We start from the raw sequence: 21104 nt of genomic DNA on the forward strand, positions 1-21104 counted from the left end.
TCCTTGCCAAGAAACCCCTAAGGAACCGATCGCAGCAAGTCAAACTTGCACCAATGATCGATAAAAACGATTTGCTAAGGGGAGGCGGACGGCTGCCCCAATCGCAATTGTCACGAGAGGTAAAACTCCCAGTTTTGCTACCAAAAACGCATAAAATCTCAAAGATGATCCTTGCACACGAGCTCCGAGTAAATCTTCACCTGGCGTTTTCTCCCTCTTTGCAATCGTTCGGCAGAGATTCTGGATAATTGGAGCACGCATTCTCAGTCGCAGAATAACAACGCTACCACACCTTCCACTCAAGACCTTCCATTGCGATTATGCAGGATGCCAAAGTTCGGAAGCATCTTATCAGCAAGGGCTACAGTTGCCTGTTTATCACCTCGGCCATACACATGGAACTTGCCACAGACCTGACACCTTCTTGGCTTCCTTGTGGCGCTTCATATCACTACGTGGCAAGTGTAGGAAGATCTAAAGTGACAACGGAACAAACTTTATTGGAGCTAGGCGATCCCCCGACGAAATACAAGAATTGCTTTCATCACAGCAACATAAGGACATCGTCACATCCACCCTGGCGGATAATGGAATTCAGTGAGTACGATATTTATTCCTCCGAGAGCTCCTCATTGGGGAGGGAAACGGGAGTCGGCTGTCCGCTGTGTCAAACCTGGAAACCGACATCTATATGTAGAGTATTTCATTATTGAGTAGGAAATATATTATTATTGTTCAGTTTCCTTTATAACAGTGTGACAAAGTTAATTCAAAATTGAGAATTCTTACGTTCATCGTAATTCACCACAGATTGTGGCTGCTTCTGTTTCTCAATCCCTTCGTCTGACCGCGCTCACTCGTCTCGTACTCGCTGGATTTATTCACTTACTTCTTTGCGATAGCTTTAACATTAGGGAGGAGAGCGAATACCTTTACACTGTATATCTCGACCTTACATTTCGCCCTCCTGTTCTTCATCATCTGACCCAGATGATAAGAAGTCCTCGTTCTCCGCAACGTATCTCCAAAGCTTTATGTTGTCGGAGCTTGTAGATGTGGTTTGAGGACCTTAAACTTGAGCGGCTTTGCGTACATCATAGCGCCCATTTCCTTTCACCTTTGTATCTCCTACGGCCCCAAGTAGGGACCTGCCAATTTTCGTACTGCCACGAACTGAGTCCTTTTTATGGCAATGCAGTAATTGTAGGCAGCTTGCGCTTTCTTGATGTTTTTTTTTTGTTTCATCGCGGATCTGGTTGCGCTCAACGTTTTATTTCGGGACTAGTTCTTCGTTCAGGATCTCCAGCTATCGATCCTCAGCTTTTCTGAACATTTTCGTTCCGAACATCAACTCAAAAGGTGACGATTTTGTTGTTAAATGCAACTGCAAAATCGCTCACGCATTACTCTAAAAACAATCTCGCAGCTCCGCTCATTTTTCCTCTGGCATGCACATAATTTTGTTTTTCCGACAATTCATAAGCGTCTGCGTTGCGCTCAAAGATTTTTAACCACCTAGCTACTGGCACCGAATAAACATCAAAGTTACTGACAGTTTTATCAAAATTGACAACCGAAAGTTTGACTTGATTTCGATCTCTGCGCTTGTCACTTTCAATTTTTAATGCCAGCAACTGTATTAGTTGTTTCATTTGTTCATTCGCATTTTCTGAATTTTTGCTAGACATTTTTGGAGATTTACACCCAACTCATTGATCTTTTAATAAAATCAGATCCTGTGGCAGCCTTTCTGATTTATTTTCTGCAACAACGCCAACTTTCGCAGGAGTTTTAGCATCGTTCTCCTTAGAGTTCTTTGCAAACGTTCGTCTTGTTTTTGTCATACCTCTTCATATAGCGTCCACCAACACACGTACGCAATCTTCTCTTAAATGTCAACTGTTACTCGTAGAGTAAAAGGGTATACTAGATTCGTCGGAAAGTATGTAACAGGCAGATGGAAGCGTTTCCGACCCCGAGTCGATCTAGCCATGTCCGTCTGTCCGTATGAACGCTGAGATCTCGGATACTATAAGAGCTAGGCTAGTGGGATTAGGCATGCAGATTCCTGAGCTTTTTGCGCAGCGCAAGTTTGTTTCAGCAGGGTGCCACGCCCATTTTAACGCCCACAAACTGCCCAAAACTGTGGCTCCTACCGTTTTGCTGCTAGAATAAAAAAGAAAGAAAGAAAAAAAAGTTTGCCACGCCCGCTTTAACGCCCACAAACCGCTCACAAACTTTAAATCGTACACCCAGAAAAAAAAGAACGAAAAAAATCAAGAACATTTTTCATGAAATGCGAACAATCCGTTCTCCATTTTTAGTTCTCACATTTCTAACGTTTGTTCACGAAAATCGAACGGTGTTGGTAACAATTTCTACCGACGAACAACTTGGTTCCAAATTGCGAAAAATGTTCTCAGATATCGAACGCCGTTCATGAAAAAGCTGCGATAGACGCGTTAAAGTCTATCGAAATCGATAAATTATCAACATCGTTCATAAAAACATGTATGTAGGTCTAGTGTCCCGATTGTCCGAGCTCGAAAAATTGGCTCGGTGGTCCAGCTGCTAGAGCGTCCGCCTCCGACACATGGTAGCACAGGTTCGAGTCCGCAAGAAGACGGTTGTGAATTGTAAGTTTTATAAAAATATTATTTCTAACGTTTATATGCACTTCTATTAATAAATAAATTCTTTGTCTTCAGCAAAATATCCAAAATACATTGAATTCTAGCAATAACAAAACATAAGGTGGGAAATTAAATAAATCTCTACCAGGCGTCCAGAAAATCCAGCGTGTACACAAACCTCGTTTTTTTTAGATTTTTATGTTCTCAGGTTAAGCCCGAAATGTTCTTAAACTGACACCATTCGTTCGGAACCCGACCTAAAGTTTCGGTCACATTTTACGAACGACCGTTCATGAACTGTCAACAAACGGGCTCACGCACTTTTTGACAACGTTTGGTCTTGATTTTTGAACGTTTCGAACGGATTTTTTTCTGGGTGAATATTTTAACTTTTCAGCATTACGAATTTTATTTTACACAAATATCACTGAAGCTAGCAACAATCCTTAAAAATTTAACGTGGTGTTACTAATATTGATTATTTCTTATAACTACAAGGGTATATAATCTTCGACTTGCCGAAGATAACTTCCTTTCTTGTTTAACATATAACCTCCTACTCTTGGAAATAACATTTTTTAATTAGTTCTGAATTATGAATTTAATTTTATCAAAATCGAACGACTTATCATATAGCTGCCATAGGAACGATCGGAAAATTGGTGGGAAAATAATATGAAACAAATTATAGCTTCGGTGTCTTTTGACATATTATCTTATACTATAATTAGGTCATGCCCCCACAAAAAATATGTTTTTTAATTTTAATATATGTGCCAGTTTATCAACCACAATAAAATTTTTTATAAGTTGGAGCCAGTTTTATACCCTTAATCGTAAAGTAAAAGGATATACTAGATTCGTCGGAAAGTATGTAACAGGTAAAAGGAAGCGTTTCCGACCCCATAATGTATTTATATATATTCTTGATCAGGATCACTAGCCGAGTCTATCAAGCCGTGTCCGTCTGTCTGTTCGTATGAACGCTGTGGTCTCGGAAACTGCAAAAGATAGAAAGCTGGGATTAGGCATGCAGATTCTAGAGATTATTACGCAGCGCAACTTTATTCACAGCAATGTGCCACGCCCACAAATCGCCCAAAACTGTGGCTCCCAAAGTTTTGAAACAAGAAATACAAATTTAACCGAAATGTATTGGTCTCGTCAATACCAATCGATTGAAAAAAAAAATCACGCCCACTCTAACGCCAACAATCCTTCCAAGAAGAAAAGCAATGACGTAAGATTCAGACAATAACAAGTGAATTTATGAATGTGTGTGTGTGTAAGTGGTATTTTTTTGCGAATCTTCGAAGCGAATTCCAATTTTAAAGCGGTCATCTTAATATTTTAACTTAACTTTTATAAATTTTCGATTTAAAAGCTAAGTGACGGGTATCTGATAGTCGAAACACTCGATTATAGCGTTTTCTCTTCTTTGTTTTTGAGATATTGAATTGTTTCTAACAAGACCTCTGATTTTTACTACGAACGCACGATGCAGCAAAATAGTGGTTCTCGCTCACTCTTACTAGATGCTTGAAATCACAGGTCTTGTTAGAAACAATTCAATATCTTAAAAACAAAAAGAAACAAGTCAATCGGATAACTACAGCTGGAGATATAGTTTTTCAACCAGAGGAGCTGTTTATAATTTTGCGTTTTTTGCAATCCTTTAAAAATGTTGACTAAAAAATACTTTTTTTCTTTTAAATCCTGATATACGTGTTTAATTATTTAAAAAAAATAAAAATAAAATAAGTTTCAGGAGATTAAAAATGTGACCCGAAAAAAAGTGTTCGGTTTGAAAAATAGCGGCCCATATGTATGTGTTTTTGCCTATATCTCCACTAGGCTATAGAGAAATATTTTGTGCTGCCTTATTTCAGTCTACTCGTATAATTAACGATAGCGTTGCAGAAATTGCAAAAAACCTTAGTGAATGAATGAAGTGCATAGTGATTAGCCAAGGGCTTGTTGTGAAAATTTGTGTAAATGGGGCCAAAGAGGAGAATGGAATTGCGTTTTCCGGGCAATAGGGACGTGAAAAACTGTACAAACAAATTCGAGTTTATTGAAAATTAGAATAAAGCAATGTCTACACGGCCATACAAATCGAAATCAATTGGTAGCTTTTACCCCACCCCGGGGTGCGGACTTACCCGACCCCATCTCTTTCGCCAGCACAACGAAATTACGAATCGCAATGAAAAGCTGGCTCTTGGCGAAATTGGCGGGCCAACAAACACCACCAGGTTACCCTACAAATCAGACACATTAATTATGATGAATTGGAGCGAAACTGCAGACAAAATAGATGGGGCGGGGGAGGCCAAATTGGCGTAGCTGTAAAAGTCCCTGATAAAAGTGGTACACGTCCATGTGGATGTTCACGACGCAGACTTTCGTCACCCACAAAATCAAATTCACACCAGAAAATCCAAAACATTGTTTTGTTTTATTTTGGTTATTTGATTCTTAGTAAATTCTAAGCAAAAACAATGATGCTACAGATGACTTCGAAGAGAAAAAAAAACAAAAACCTTATCAGCATAAATCGGCAGGCCTCACCGTTATATTTGTTTTTTTACGTGTTTCGGACTAAGCAAAGTATTTATACCCGTTACTCGTAAAGTAAAAGGGTATACTAGATTCGTCGGAAAGTATGTAACAGGCAGAAGGAAGCGTTTCCGACCCCCATAAAGTATATATATTCTTGATCAGAATCACTAGCCGAGTCAATCTAGCTATGTCCGTCTGTCCGTCTGTCCGTATGAACGCTGAGATCTCGGAAAGTATACAAGCTACAATACTGGGATTAGGCATGCAGATTCCTGAGCTTCCTGCGTGGCGCAAGTTTGTTTCAGCACGCCACGCCCACTCTAACGAACACAAACCTCCCAAAGCTGTGGCTCCTACAGTTTTGATGCTGGAATAAAAATTTAACTGAAATATATTGTTCTCATCAATACCTATCGATTGACCCAAAAAAAAGTTTGCTACGCCCACTCCAACGCCCACAAGCTGGCCAAACCCGTGGCGCCCACAATTTTCATGCTAGATAAAAAATTTTAACTGAAATGTATCGATTGATATCGATAAAAAATTGACACGCCCACTCTAACGCCCATAACGCCTAAATCTGTCTACCGCCGGTAGGTGGCGCATTTTAATCTCTCTTGCATATCTCCATTTCCCTTTGGTCCCATTAGCTGAGTAACGGGTATCTGATAGTTGAGGTACTCGACTATAGCGTTCTTCCTTGTTTTGAATTAGCTTGTTATTATAAATAATTTGCGAGCATAAAAATTAAAAAATTATCTGAAGCAATTGAAAATAATGTTGTTAGAGAAAGGTTGTACTTCACGTGCAATTTCCAAAAGGCTTTGTATAAGCCAATCGGCGGTAATCGGAGCTCAAAAAGAGACGGAATGTGACTCCCAACGCGCAAGTCGCAGGTCGGATAAAATTATTAAAGGATTCAGATGCTCGACTTATGATGTCTGAGGAGCTAGCTTCTTACACTAATGGGTGCTTCTTTGGCTATTAACAAGAATGTTAGCGAATGGACTGCTAGAAGAGCGAGACCTGTGAGGCCTCGGATACATTTCAAGTGTAAAAAAACAAACCTGCATTATCCGATTAAAATGTTAAGGCGCGATTGATATTTGAAAGGGCACAATGTGCTTATCCCGAAACAGAAATTGTTTTTCAACAAGATGGGGATCCGAAGCACACTGTGAAAATTGTTAAGGTATGGATTGTAAAGCTACATTTTAAATTGATGGAGTGGCCAGCACAAAGTCCCGATCTCAGTCCGGTTGAAAATTTTTGGTCAATCGTGAAAAGACGGCTCAGTAGTACGAAGCAGCTCCATCAAACATGGGCAACCTTTGGGAGAGTATTGAAGCAGAATGGAGTCGTATTCCTAAAGACCTTATTTTAAATTTAGTAGAGAGCATGCCAGACCGCGTACAGGATGTCATTTCAAATATGTTTGGACGAAATATTAGTATTATTTTAATAATTTAAACTATTGGAAACGTGCAAAATTGAATTTATGCGGTTTTTTTTCGTTTTTACTTTAATTCTCTTCGAATTAATCTGTATACAATTTTTTGGATTTTCTGGTGTAATTATGATTTTGTGGGTGACGAAAGTCTGCGTCGTGAGCATGCACTTAATTTTTCCTATCTTTAAATTTGACTTAGAAAAAACACAAGAGAGAACGATATAGTTAAGTCCCTGGACAATCATATACCCATTACACAGCTAACCAATTTAACTTGATAACTAATGCTCAGTGGATCCGCTTGTATGGAAGAGCGTCCAAAAATACTAATAATGGCCATAGCGTGCTGAAATGTATAACAAAACAAGGAAGAACGCTATAGTCGAGTACCTCGACTATCAGATACCCGTTACTCAGCTAAATAGAGATATGCAAGTAGCAAAGCGAGATTAAAATGCGCCACCTACTGGCGGTATACAGATTTAAGCGTTATGGTCGTTAGAGTGGGCGTGGCAAATTTTTTATCAATCGATAGGTATTGACGAGACAAATACATTTCAGTTAAAATTTTTTGTCTAGCATAAAAATTGTGGGCGTCACAGACTTTCGCGGCTTGTGGGCGTTAGAGGGGGCGTGGCATATTCGCGTAACAAACTTGCGCTGCGTATAAGGCTACGGAATCTAAATCTGAAATGCCAATTCTCTATCCTTGATAGTTTCCAAGATATCCACGTTCATATTTACCATTTTTTGAAGTTTGTGGGCGGTTTATGGGCGTTAGGGTGGGCGTGGCACTCTACTGAAACAAACTTGCGCTGCGTAAGAAGCTCAGGAATCTGCACGCCAAATCTCAATAGCCTAGCTCCCATAGTTTTCGAGATCTCAGCGTTCATCCGGACAGACGAACAGACGGACATGGCTAGATCGACTCGGCTAATGATCATGATCAAGAATATATATACTTTATGGGGTCGGAAACGCTTCCTTCTGCCTGTTACACACTTTCCGACGAACCTAGTATACCCTTTTACTCTACGAGTAACGGGTATAACAAGGAAGAACGCTATAGTCGAGTACCTCGACTATCTGATACCCGTTACTCAGCTAAAGGGATCAAAGAAAAATGGAGATATGCAAGCAGAAAAGCAACATTAAAATGCGCCACCTACCGGCAGTAGACAGATTTAAGCGTTATGGGCGTTAAAGTGGGCGACACAAACTTTTTTTTTTATCAATCGATAGGTATTGACGAGACCAATACATTTCAGTTACAATTTTTTATCTAGCATGAAAATTGCAGGCGTCACAGGTTTGAGCGGTTTGTGGGCGTTAAAGGGGGCGTGTCAAACTTTTTTGGGTCAATCGATAGGTATTGATAAGAACAATACATTTCAGTTAAAATTTTTATTCTAGCATCAAAACTGTAGGAGCCACAGTTTTGGGCAGTTTGTGGGCGTTAGAGTGGGCGTGGCACTTCGCTGAAACAAACTTTCGCTGCGTAAGAAGCTCAGGAATCTGCTTGCCAAATCTTAATAGCCTAGCTCCTATAGTTTCCGAGATCTCAGCGTTCATCCGGACGGACAGACAGACGGACATGGCTAGATCGACTCGGCTAGTGATCCTGATAAAGAATATATATACTTTATGTGGTCGGAAACGCTTCCATCTGCCTGTTACATATGTACTTTTCGACGAATCTAGTATACCCTTTTAGTGTACGAGTTACGGGTATAAAAATAGGACGTTTTATAGCTCCCATAAAAATCGACACAAAATTTAAAAAAATATTTGTTTAATATAATTTATTAAGATTTTATTATTTATATACATAAAAGTAATATATTAAGAAAGAATGCAAGACATTTAAGATTCAAGTTTAGGACGGCACCGATGAGCACATTTCTCTATTTGATTTGATTTGCAATGGGGGCGTTTTATTGAAATGGATTCTATTTTATTAAGCCATCCAGAATGATGTTGAATAACTAAAGATTTTTTTCGTTTGTAATTTTTCTAAAAAGTTGCAATTGTTTTGCAGAGGTTCTCAATTTTTTTTACACATCACTCAACTTTGGAATAATGTAGCCGTTCTTTTTAATGTTCACTTGCACATCGGAAATCAATTTGTTCAGTTTTTCTGCGTTGGTTCCATTTTCTGTGCACCACATATAACAAATATATAAGACGTGGAAGCACACACTTTTGGGATGCACCTACCAAAATCAAATATTATTCAAAAGGGAAAAATAATCAAAATTTATAAAGTAATTTATAAATTAATAGTTTTGCAAAAACACAAACCACGACAGACGAAGACAAAGCAACAGCGCAACAGCACACTAGGCAAAGAGTCACCATTAACTGCATTTAAATTTGTATTAGTAAACAAACATCTGCAAGTTTCTGCAGCTAATTTTAAAACATTTAACACCTTAAAAGTAAGACAAACACAATGACATACATACCAATTTCTGGATTTTCTTGGACCACAACTAAAACTTTAACTAAACATAAAATAGACTTTCACAAAATACACAACAAGGAGTTATTCGATCAAATTAGTTTTACGAAAAAACTTTGACAGGAAAGTTAACTATTAATATCTCGATTTAAAGAAAATTCCTTTAATTTCAAAATTCATTTTAAATAGTTAAATTCGGAACACTCCAGCTAACGTGTGATTAAAGGACCATTTGAATTAGAGAAAAATCTTCCTGAGCGCAGCTGCGTTGCAAAAATGAGCACGAGTCCATGATTGCCAAGCTATTTTTTTGGAAAGTACCGTTAGATTTCCAGTAAAATCTGGTAATCCACCACAATGGACCCATATAGGTCTAAGTGTAAGCCGCCCTAACCTAACGTCATCACATATTTTGTTTTTGGCCTCGGACGGATCCACTGTGTAATGGTCCGATTTAATTATCTTTTAACACAATTGGACAATCGGTTGAAGCAAACATGGTCTTTATAGACACTATTAGACTCTACTATCATTTACACTTTTACAAAATCTATAAAAATGTGGGCGCCAGACAGACTTTAGCGTTAACAAACTAACCCAGATGATGAGGAAATTTAAATCTTAAAACCTGAAATCTGAAGTCCTTAGTTTTCGAGATCTCAGAATTTACGGATACTGTGTTTATGCGATGCCAAATTCACGCTTTCATTTCGCGATTTCAGCAGATTCGTGTGTGCATAAACGCCATTTTGTGAATTCGGCAACACACGAAAGTTGACTATGAATTCAACCTGAAAGCGTGAAATGGTCACAATTAAACTCCGGTAACTCTATATAATTATCGGAGTTGCCAGATCGATATAAATACATAAATACACCATACATTTAACAAATTTTTTGTTCATTCAGTGCCAATGGAAACTAGTTTTAATCTTTTATTTGGACGGTAAAAAAATGTTATACTGGCTTGCACACACTTTATCTTTAATACAAGCAAGATTATATTATGCGAATCGAAAAAAAGTAATCGGTTTTATAATCGCTAACACCTTTTTCTACCGGTCCGGCATCTCTGTCACCTGAGATTGATAAAAAGCATGAATTCGGCTGTGTCGCATAAACAGGAGCAAATTTTATTTCACGCTTTTAAGAAATCATGAAACCCTTAGCATAAACATAGTAATTAACGCCGTTCATAAAAACATGTACTTGAAAAATTGTCTCGGTGGTCCAGCTACTAGAGCGTCCGCCTTTAACACATGGTCGAGTCGAGTAAGTCTCATTAAAATATTATTTCTAATGTTTATATGTACTTCAAATCATAAATTATCTCTTTCTCCCCAGCAAAATAGCCAAAAAACATTAAATTCTAGCAATAACAAAACAAAAGTACGGAAATTAAATAATTCTCTACTAGGCGTCCAGAAAAACTAGCATATACACAAACCTCGTTTTTTTATATTTTTATGTTTCCAAGTTTAGCCCAAAACGTTCTTAAGCTGACCCCATTCGTTCAGAACCCAACCCCGAAGTATTGGTCAAATTTTCTGAACGACCGTTCATGAATTGTCGACAAACGGGCTTACGCACTTTTAAGACCCCGTTCGGGCTGGATTTTTGAACGTTTCAATAACGACGTTAGGGCTTACTTTTAAATTCTTTTGAAACATGAGTTTTTGCACAAAACGTGATCATCTGGGCACACACACAAAAACTGTACCAACGTACATATTTAGGAAATATTTGAAACATTAAAAGAATTTCCGACATTCTGCATTTAAGATTCAAGGGAATTAAATAGTTCATATAAATATGTGTTGTATTAACCAAACTTAAAATTTTGTTGAAAATATTTGCACGAAATTCAACCTTGCATTTTTAATTAAGGCGGCCGGTAAAGCTGGGCGGTTGTTTCGTTAGAAGTCTGCCTACTCCTCCTTTTCCGTAACGGTGCCGTTTGTTCTTTTGGGGTGTTATTATCAGTTGTAAATGCAGCTCTCCACTCAATTACATGCCCTTTGTGTGCTCACAGCGTGAATCCAACTCCAACTACGGCACTACGGCTTCGGCACAAACTCAGTACCGTTTACCAACTGCGATACTCCGGCTGCGATGCCACCGTAACCGAAACCGAACCCATTCCCGGAACCGAATCATTCAGTCAGTCCTATGCGTGTGTCTGCTCATTATATGTTTTTTTGCTCCTACACTCAAAATAAAACAAGGAACAACGCTATAGTCCAGTACCTCGACTATCAGATACCCCTTACTCAGCTAAAGAGTCCAAAGGGAGATGATATGCAAGCAGCAAAGCGAGATTGTAAGGCGCCACCTACCCGCGATCTTAATATATGGATATTTGGGCGGCAGGCAGATTTAAGCTTCATGAGCGTTAAAGTGGGCGTGCCCACTTTTTTGTCCAATCGATAGGTATTGACGAGACTAAACATTTTTGTCTAGCATGAAAATTGTGGGCGCCACTGGCTTGGGTGGTTTATGGGCATGACATATTCGCGTTACAAGCTTGCGCTGCGTACAAGGCTATGGAATTTAAATCTGAAATCCCAATTCTCTGTCTTTGATAGTTTCCGAGATATTCGCGATCATATTTGTGATTTTTAAAGTTTGTGGGCATGGAAAATTTGTTTTGGGTCAATCGATAGGTATTAATGAGAACAATACATTTCAGTTAAATTTTTTATTTTAGCATTACAACTGTAGGAGCCACTGCTTTGGGCGTCTTGTGGGCGTTAGAGTGGGCGTGGCACATTGCTGAATCAAACTTGCGCTGCGCAGAAATCTCTAGAGTCTGCATGCCTAATTCTAGTATTGGAGCAATTATAGTTTCCGAGACTACAGCGTTCACACGGACAGACGAACGGACATAACTAGATCGACTCGGCTGATGATCCTGATTAAGAATATAGGTACTTTATGGGGTCGGAAACACTTCCTTCTACCTGTTACATACTTTGCGAAGAATGAAGTATACCATTTTACTCTACGAGTGACGGGTATAATTACAATTTAATTTGATTGCTGGCGGAGGTGAGGCGTGAGGAGTGAACAATGTCGCTCTTAAATTAGGTTCGGCAAATCGAGCATTGTATATGAGTGGTGGAAGCAGGAAAAACATGTGTGAATTCTACTTGTAGCCTCATAATTATAAATCTGCTGTGATGGTCCGATCATGGTCCGAGTTATACACCAATCGAAAGGTATTGCAAAAACTAAAATGATCGCTTACCAAGTCTGTAATAATTTCAATTTGCCTGGGAGAAAAGCAAAGAATGTGTAAAAGTAAAAATTTAGAAAATTTGACCTTTTTTGGATGGTGAGGATACATGCCACAGGTTATTAGCCTTACTTTATTCTTAGTGAGAATACACGTCACATGTTAAAGTCCAGTGCTCCGAAGGCCGCATAACCCATAATGGTCTCCGACCTTGGGAATTTTGAATTTTTCAGGTATGTCTGATATTACCAAAGGATGGTAAATATCTTCCCCAATTACCACCGTATCACCAGTTATGAATATAAAAACTGTTTTGTATTTACCTATCTTACGATTACTATAAATGCATACAGCTACAGGCATCTTGGCGATATCCAGTTTCTTCTAGAGCCACATGCAGTTGTTTAGCATTTCCAAGGCATTCGATGGCGTGGCTTTAAATACAAAATTTGCCAGGCTCACTACGTTACAGCTGCAATTTAAATTTTCAATGGATTATTTTGTATGTTTTTTAAAGAAACGTAGCATGATTTGTGCTTTTCTTTAATATGTCTGAGCGTCAATTCTAGATTCTGACACATTTAGAATAGTGTCGAATAAACCATTTATATTTCTTTTCCACGTACTACTTAAAATGGACTAGAGGCTGAATCTCTAGCCAAGAGCACCTGAAAGAGAATATCAAAGGCAAAGGTTGTGAATAGAAAATGTTGAGCATTCTACATTTACCAGGCCAAAGGAATCATCAAAAAAATGCTAGTATTTCGGTGGTTTTCGAATAGTTCCTCATTACTTTCAAAAGTGCACCCAAGATCTTCAGGGACTACATTTTGATTATCTTTTGCAGAACAGTCAATCAATTTATTACTTCCGTTGAAATAGGTCATGAGCTTCTCCACAGCTATGTCCATGCGGCATTTAAACTTTACCACTTTATGTTTAATAGATTTAAACTCGAATTTGACTGGTGCGCTACTAGCTGGGATCCTGGCGTATCCAAATTTGTTCCTGACTATAGTAGACCATATTTGAATGGTTCTGATCTGCTTTAAAGCCGTTTTGAAAACTGCTCCCACTCACGAGGATTAATATCGTCGCCTTCCTCGTTATTTACCATCTCATCCACTTCCATTTTTATGCACGAAGCCCATTGATCGAGGTAACTTGTGGTGCATTGTAGATACTCACCATCGAAAGTGATTTCAATTTTCTTTTAACGTACTTTAAGAATGCACTCAGAAAACAGAGTTACCTAAATTACACCATTTTTTTTGGGTAAAAATATATAAGCATTTTTTAGGTAATTTGGTTTTTTGGGTCTAATTTCCAACTACTCTTTTACAAATTACTTATTTTTAATACTCTAAGCTTTCCAATTTGTTCTTTATTTTCATTTCTTAAAAAATAAATATATTTTAAAGATTTTATAACATTAATTCGAAGAGATCAATTTAAATCTAAGAAACGAAAATTAAACAAGGGAGAACGCTATAGTCGAGTACCTCGACTATCAGATACCCGTTACTCAGCTAAATGGAGATATGCAAGCAGCAAAGCGAGATTAAAATGCGCCACCTACCGGCGGTATACAGACTTAAGCGTTATGGGCGTTAGAGAGGGCGTGGCAAATTTTTTTTGGATCAATCGATAGGTATTGACGAGACCAATACATTTCAGTTAAAAATTTTTATCTAGCATGAAAATTGTGGGCGTCACAGGGTTTTGCGGTTTGTGGGCGTTAAAGTGGGCGTGGAAAACTTTTTTTTGGGTCAATCGATAGGTATTGATGAGAACATTACATTTCAGTTAAAATTTTCTATCTAGCATCAAAACTGTAGGAGCCACAGTTTTGGGCGGTTTGTGGGCGTTAGAGTGGGCGTGGCAGTCTACTGAAACAAACTTGCGCTGCGTAGGAAGCTCAGGAATCTGCACGCCAATAGCCTAGCTCCCATAGTTTCCGAGATCTCAGCGTTCATCCGGACAGACGGACAGACGGACAGACGGACATGGCTAGATCGACTCGGCTAGTGATCCTGATCAAGAATATATATACTTTATGGGGTCGGAAACGCTTCCTTCTGCCTGTTACATACTTTCCGACGAATCTAGTATACCCTTTTACTCTACGAGTAACGGGTATAATAAATGGGTATTGAAATTTCTAAACTAATATAGTTTACCAGGGTTGTTGCTTGTATATCTTCATCTGCGTCGACAAGAGCAGTTAGCTGACTAACTTTCCTTGCTCGGCGTTCTCTTAACACGTAGCCATCTCCGCCTCTTTTACCTATTGAAACTATCAGCAATGCCTTAATAATAGCCCGCGCACCTTCGGGACTGGTTGACAATATAAGCTGTCCGATTCCGAATAAATAAAGCCGTTACACAAGTTTTATTCCGTTTCTTAAAAAGTCGTCCCAATTTTCCATGTAGTGAGCGACGTCGATGCGAGTGTATGATCCTGGCATTGTTTGTCATGCAAGGATCTGCATACGCTTCAACAGTGGTGAAGGTCGTTAATGCTTGACAACAAGCCAACAGCAAAGCCCTCGAAAAATCGCACACCTGCATAAATCATAATAATCCCATTAATATTTGGGTTTCCTTATCAACAACAAAGGAAGGAAATTTGTTTTTTGGTATATTCAAGCATTTAATATAACTTTTATATATAATTATATATATAAAAACTTTTTTTAAAATTTAACAAAAAAACATACATAAACAAAAAAAGTTCTATATCTGCCATACTTTAATATTCGGTATTTTTTTAAAGTCGTGCCACAGGGTTTGGCAATTCCAAATGGCCAAAAATTGGCGCAATTAATGTGTTTCGCCGAAAAGCCAACATCTGACAGACAGCAGTAAACAAGCCGTAAACATTAAGTTTTATCCACGAATTTAAAATGATTTGCAAAAGCAAGAACTCGTCCTTTGAGCAGCTAAAACTTGTGCTCCATTTGCATCTAGAGGGCAAGACTTACAAGGAAACTGCAGAAATCCTGGAAATGAAGCCAAATACGGTCGGTGACATCTTCCGGAGATTCAACCAAAAAAATTGACTGATCGCGAAGAAGCTGAATTAGTCAGAAAGGTCAAGAAAAATCCTCGACTTAGTGCTACCGAATTAAAGGCCGAACTCTTTGCCGACCACGGGAAGACCGTTTCAGCGCAAACCGTTCGTCGTACACTCATAAAGTTACTTTTCAAAATACTAGAAAAATCGAATTAAATAAGAAATCGGCCTATAATTAGGAAAAATCGCCTTAAATATGGGGAAAATCGCCATACGAAATGTTTTTTGGGGTTCATTTTTTTAAAATGCCAAATTTTTTCTACTATTTAAGGCGAATTTTTCCGAGCATAATATTTTCTCAAATTTAGGGAAAAATCGACATATTTCGTGGAACAACGTCACCCATAATCGCCGTTGAAACATGAAAATCGACTTTGAAATTTGGAAATCGGTAGGCTAGCGGTCTAATGCGTTGAACTTTCAAAATCATGTAAATGGCGTGAGTTCGAGCCCACGAAGAGTCAAAAATTATTTTTCTTTTTTGTGCAAGTTTTAAGAATTGGATTTTTAAACAACTTTTGTGTGCAAAAGCAAAAAAAAAATTAGAACGCGTTAAAAATAATCAAAAAATTTTATAGTACACTAAATGATCAGATTTTAAATGCTTTTAGTTTAACTGGTTGGTGATTAGTAAGAATATCTCTTAGACCGCAACAAATTGGGATATGAACCGTTTTTGCGCGTCGCCTATCGCGATGTGTCTGAGGTGCAGCGGTAGTGTTCTCGACTGCGGACCAAGCGGTCGTGAGTTCAATTCTCGCAGCGACCACGAAGATTTGTCTCAAATAGTAAGTTGTTCGATTTTTATGTTTATTTCCCTGATTCTGCTTAATAACTTCTTTTCAGCTCTAATGATTCTAATTAGCAGTTTACCAACGGCCGAATAATAACCTTGCTTGCCTTCTCACCCTCTCAAATTATACACTAATAGAAATTTTACTATAAAATCGCCCTAAAAACAAGGAAAATCGTCCTAAAACGAGGGTCAATGGCGACTGTGTGGTTGGACATGTTTGCTGGTTCTCGGCAAACATTATCTGCGGTACTTTTTCCGGGTTTTTTTTTGGATTATTTGACTTATTGTCCTTTTTTTACTGTAATTTGAGAGGGTGGCAAGGTAAGGTTATTATTTGGCCGCTCCTCGCATGTTGGTAAACTGCTAATTAGAGTCATATGAACTGAAAGTAGTCATTAAACAGAATCAGTTCGAGAGCACCACCGCTGCACCAAAGACGCATCGCGCTAGGCGACGCGCAAAAAGGGTTCATATCTCAATATGTTCTAAGAACAAATTCTCAATTTAATTCTAAGAAATATTCTCACTAATGACAGCAAATTATGTTTTATTTTACCCAATTAAACTAAATACACTAAAAAACAAGGAAGAACGCTATAGTCGGGTACCTCGACTATCAGATACCCGTTACTCAGCTAATGGGACCAAAGGGAAATGGAGATATGCAAGCAGCAAAGCGAGATTAAACTTGCGCTGCGTAAGAAGCTCAGGAATCTGCACGCCAAATCTCAATAGCCTAGCTCTTTTTATTTCCGAGATCTCACCGTTCATCCGGACGGACAGACAGACGGGCATGGCTAGATCGACTCGGCTAGTGATCCTGATCAAGAATATATATACTTTATGGGGTCGCAAACGCTTCCTTCTGCCTGTTACATACTTTCCGACGAATCTAGTATACCCTTTTACTCTACGAGTAACGGGTATAAATATTATTTTAATGTACTATAAATTATCAAACAAAAACACATCTTAAAGCGCTCTTAACAAAAATTTCTGATATCATCAAGTGTGACGAAAAATGATATTACATTCGATAAAATAAATAAACTATATTAAATTTATGTATTCGTCACGCTACAGCAGAAAATTTACGTGTAGGTAAATTAATATTTACTGTTGCGGGCCGAATACATAAATTTAATATAGTTTATTTATTTTATCGAATGTAATATCATTTTTCGTCACAATTGTTGATATCAGAAATTTTTGTTAAGAGCGCTTTCGCCACCACTTTTTACCTCGTTAAGAGGTGTTTTTGTTTGATTATAATATTATTATTATCTTTGGTGTTTTTTAACATATAACCTACTAAGCTTAGAATTACCATTTTTTAATTCGTTTTGAATTTCGAACTAAATTTAATCAAAATCGGACGACTATAGCATATAGCTGCCATAGGAACGATCGGAAAGTTGGTGGGAAAATAATATGAAACAAATTATAGCTTCGGTGTTTTTTAACATATAACCTCCTACGCTTGGAAATACTATTTTTTAATTAGTTCTGAATTTTGAATTTAATTTTATCAAAATCGGTCGACTATATCATATAGCTGCCATAGGAACGATCGGAAAATTGGTGGGAAAATAATATGAAACAAACTATAGCTTCGGTGTTTTCTGACATATATACTATTGGGAATATCATTTTTTGTATTTTTAAATTTAACAAATATAACTGCAAGGGTATACAAGCTTCGTTTTGCCGAAGTTAACTTCCTTTCTTGTTTTTTCCTTACTATTAACTTTATGCTGAAAAATAATATATTACATGTTTCTGCTTCCAAAAAAATTTGACAACTGGTCACCGCATTTGGAAAGTTCAACAGAAACTATTTACGTTCGCTACCTCAATTGTTGAGTTTTCTGTTGAATTTTCAACCATTCAGAAATTTAACAGTTAAGCGAATGGCCAGAACATCCCTCCCATCCCATCGATATGGTGTATCCCAGTTTGTGATCCAGCCCTGTATTTTTGGAGACCCTAAGAAAAAGAAGAGTGGACAAGAGAAGAGGATGGTTACGATTTTCTTCGTAAATGTGTAGACGTTTTCTCTTATACGGCTAAATCTCCAGCTATGCAGCTACTTCCTATAAAGCTGCAAAAACATAGATGGTAGCCCCATTGATAGTTTTCATAGTTTGAGGAGTAAACATCGATACTATCGCGACAATACCGCTTATATCTGAACAATAGGGGTCAAAACCAATATAATAGGTTAATTCCTGCAGAACATTATCTAACGAAAATGGTGCTATTATGAAAAGTATTATATATCAATAATTATAATTATAAACGCAATAAGTATACTTATTGTGGAGGATCGACCTACGGGTGGACATCGACATCGACTTTAATTTATATTTCATTTTTCAACACGTAAAATGTGCGTACCTTCGTTCTTCTTTGAAACCCAAGTGATGGGAGCTGTATGTAATACTATCGAGATAGTCTGAGTAACATCGATGGGGGGTCACCGGGGCCCAACCATCGATGTTATCGCTTGTTTTCCAGCTCTACTTCCTAGCAAAGCTACTGAAAGAAAAAGTGACTTGCAAAAATTTATAAAACATCCCAGTTTGCTGAAAATAGCTAGCTTCTTGTTGAAACTCGAGTCTAGTTTTTGGCACACATACCAAAAAACTAGCTTCCAGACGTGTTCGCAAATTCGGGTCTAGTTTTCGGCACACATACCAAAAAACTAGCTTCTAGACGTGTTCGCAGTTCGCCAACAAGAAGGCAAGTAAAGTACTTAAAAAATGGCTGAGCAAAAGATCGAGAGCCCCGTCTTCGAGAAGGTTCCAGTCAAGGAGGCGGCACCTGAGAAGCCAACCGCCGACAAGGAGAACGGAGCACCGGCCGCCGACAGCGGGGCACTCTCCGGTGCCGTCGATGGTGAAAAGGCGACCGCCGAGGCCGCTGACAAGGAGGAGGAGTCCGCCGCCGATGGCGAGGAGGCCAAGAACAAGAGCATCGAAGCAGCTCCAGCTGATGTTGAGAGCGGCGAGGAGGCCGCCATCGGTGCCTCACCAGATGCTCCTGCCGTCGGGCCCGTGAAGCGGAAGGTGGACGTGGCCGCCGCCAAAGCCGATGAGGCCGGTGCCACGCCGGAAAAGAAAAGTAAGCTGGAGGAGGAATGCACAAGGGACTAGGTGCAGAACGGCGCCTAGATCTACTTAATAATATATACTAACACAACAATCACTCGCAAATCACACAAACACACAAAGACACTCAGCGGACTCTACCCAACCACCTTTCCAACGATCGATCCTGCAAAGGGGAGCGCAGTCTTGTAGCGCACCGATCTGTTCTTCTTATCTTTACTAACACACCAACAACCGACCAGGACACCAACAACAACAAACGAGAAACAACAACAATCCATTGTCATTAAAAAACCCTACTTAAAAACTAAATTTTAATGCATATATCACTTTGGGCGGGATACTAAGAAAACCCAGGTTTATTAGACTAGTTGTGTTCTTACTGAAAGAACGCGTCGAATGACTCCTCATTCGATGCTCCTTTCAAAAGTTATTCCGAAAACAAGATTTTGGGGAACTTTTCAAAATAAAGTTTATTTATTTACAAAATAACAGGGATAGGCAGCCATAGCTGGCTTAAAGTCAATGTTTTCAGTTTCCTATTCTGTTCTTAATTAATAATTGTATAATTCATTTAATTTTGGTATTCGATTCTTAAATACTAAGTGTATAATTCAAGTACATTCAGGTGTCTTATAGTACTATCTTAATTATAAGAGGCTTAATATTAAGGATTTTGAAAACTTGAAGAAGGTTGGAAGTAGTGGGATTGGAAGGAAGTGTGGTAACGTTTTCATGTTATCAAATGCAGCGCATACGTTAAGAATATGCTCAATTGACATTAAAGTGTGGTTACAGAACTTACAGGCTTTGTTTGTAGCCTGAAAATTCTATATTCATGGGTGAGTCTGGTGTGGCCCAGACGTATCTTTTCTTGGTAGTTTGGTTATTTCTCTTGCTTCAGTGTAGTTGCTTATATTCAGAAGGCTACTGTTTATGGGTTGGTACCAACTGGAGGAGTATTGAAAAAGATTGAGAGAGATGTTATAAAAATGACTTTTAAAGAATCTGTTTGTATCAAACTAGTTAATATCATGTGAGGTGAACAGAGGTGCGATAGTTGCGTTTTTTGCGGCTTCATCGGCAAATTCGTTGCCGCTAATTCCAACATGGTTCGGAACCCACATGACTTTGATTTTGGGGTAAGCGGTATTTATTATACCACGAATTTTCGTAGGATGTTGCTTATCGATGTTTTTAAGCGAGTGAATTCAGAAAGAGAGTCCGAGTAGGAGCAGATCTTTCCCTTAATAGTACGACCCATCACGACGACTTCCACGATAATGACGATAATTTCTGCAGTATAAACTGACGTGTAATTTGGAAGAATGCCTTTTTTTTAGAACATTGTTCTTTGTGGATATGACATAGACAGTTGTGTCTTGGTTTTTTGGTTGGTAAGATTTGCTTTAATGTCCAGAAATTTATTCTAAATATTGGCTCAAATGTGTGTCTATAGTATCTGATTGTAAGTGGCAAGACTAAGATTTCGGTAAGATTTTTATTGGGCTGTAAGGGAGAAATAGGTTTGCCCAGGACGTTGTATTTTTGTGTAGGACTGAGTTTCTGTATTGTGGGTTTTCTTATTTTTTATTTTTTCCTTTAATGAATTTAGAGGGGTGTCTGATGATTGGGCTACAGTGCTAGAACATTTTGGCTTGGAGGTGATGTGTTCTAATGTGGGTGGTAGGTTCTAAGTATAAGTTGATGGCGTGTGCTGGCAAATGGCACCCAGTGCCAAATGGAGTGCACTATTGAAAAGGATTTGGATCGGTATGATT

The 21104-nt window shown here is 38.5% G+C and overlaps 1 protein-coding gene across 1 annotated transcript; it reads left to right on the forward strand.

The window, feature by feature from the left end:
- Positions 1 to 18750: 18750 nt before the first annotated feature.
- On the forward strand, positions 18751 to 19637 carry LOC139353482 (neurofilament medium polypeptide-like). Its single transcript, XM_070997765.1, is given in 1 exon segment — positions 18751 to 19637. A coding segment is annotated over 1 exon segment (411 nt). The 5' UTR covers positions 18751 to 18975; the 3' UTR covers positions 19387 to 19637.
- Positions 19638 to 21104: the final 1467 nt, after the last annotated feature.

Source organism: Drosophila suzukii, chromosome X (genome assembly GCF_043229965.1).
Source record: "Drosophila suzukii chromosome X, CBGP_Dsuzu_IsoJpt1.0, whole genome shotgun sequence".
In the NCBI taxonomy this organism is placed as follows: Eukaryota; Metazoa; Arthropoda; class Insecta; order Diptera; family Drosophilidae; genus Drosophila; species Drosophila suzukii.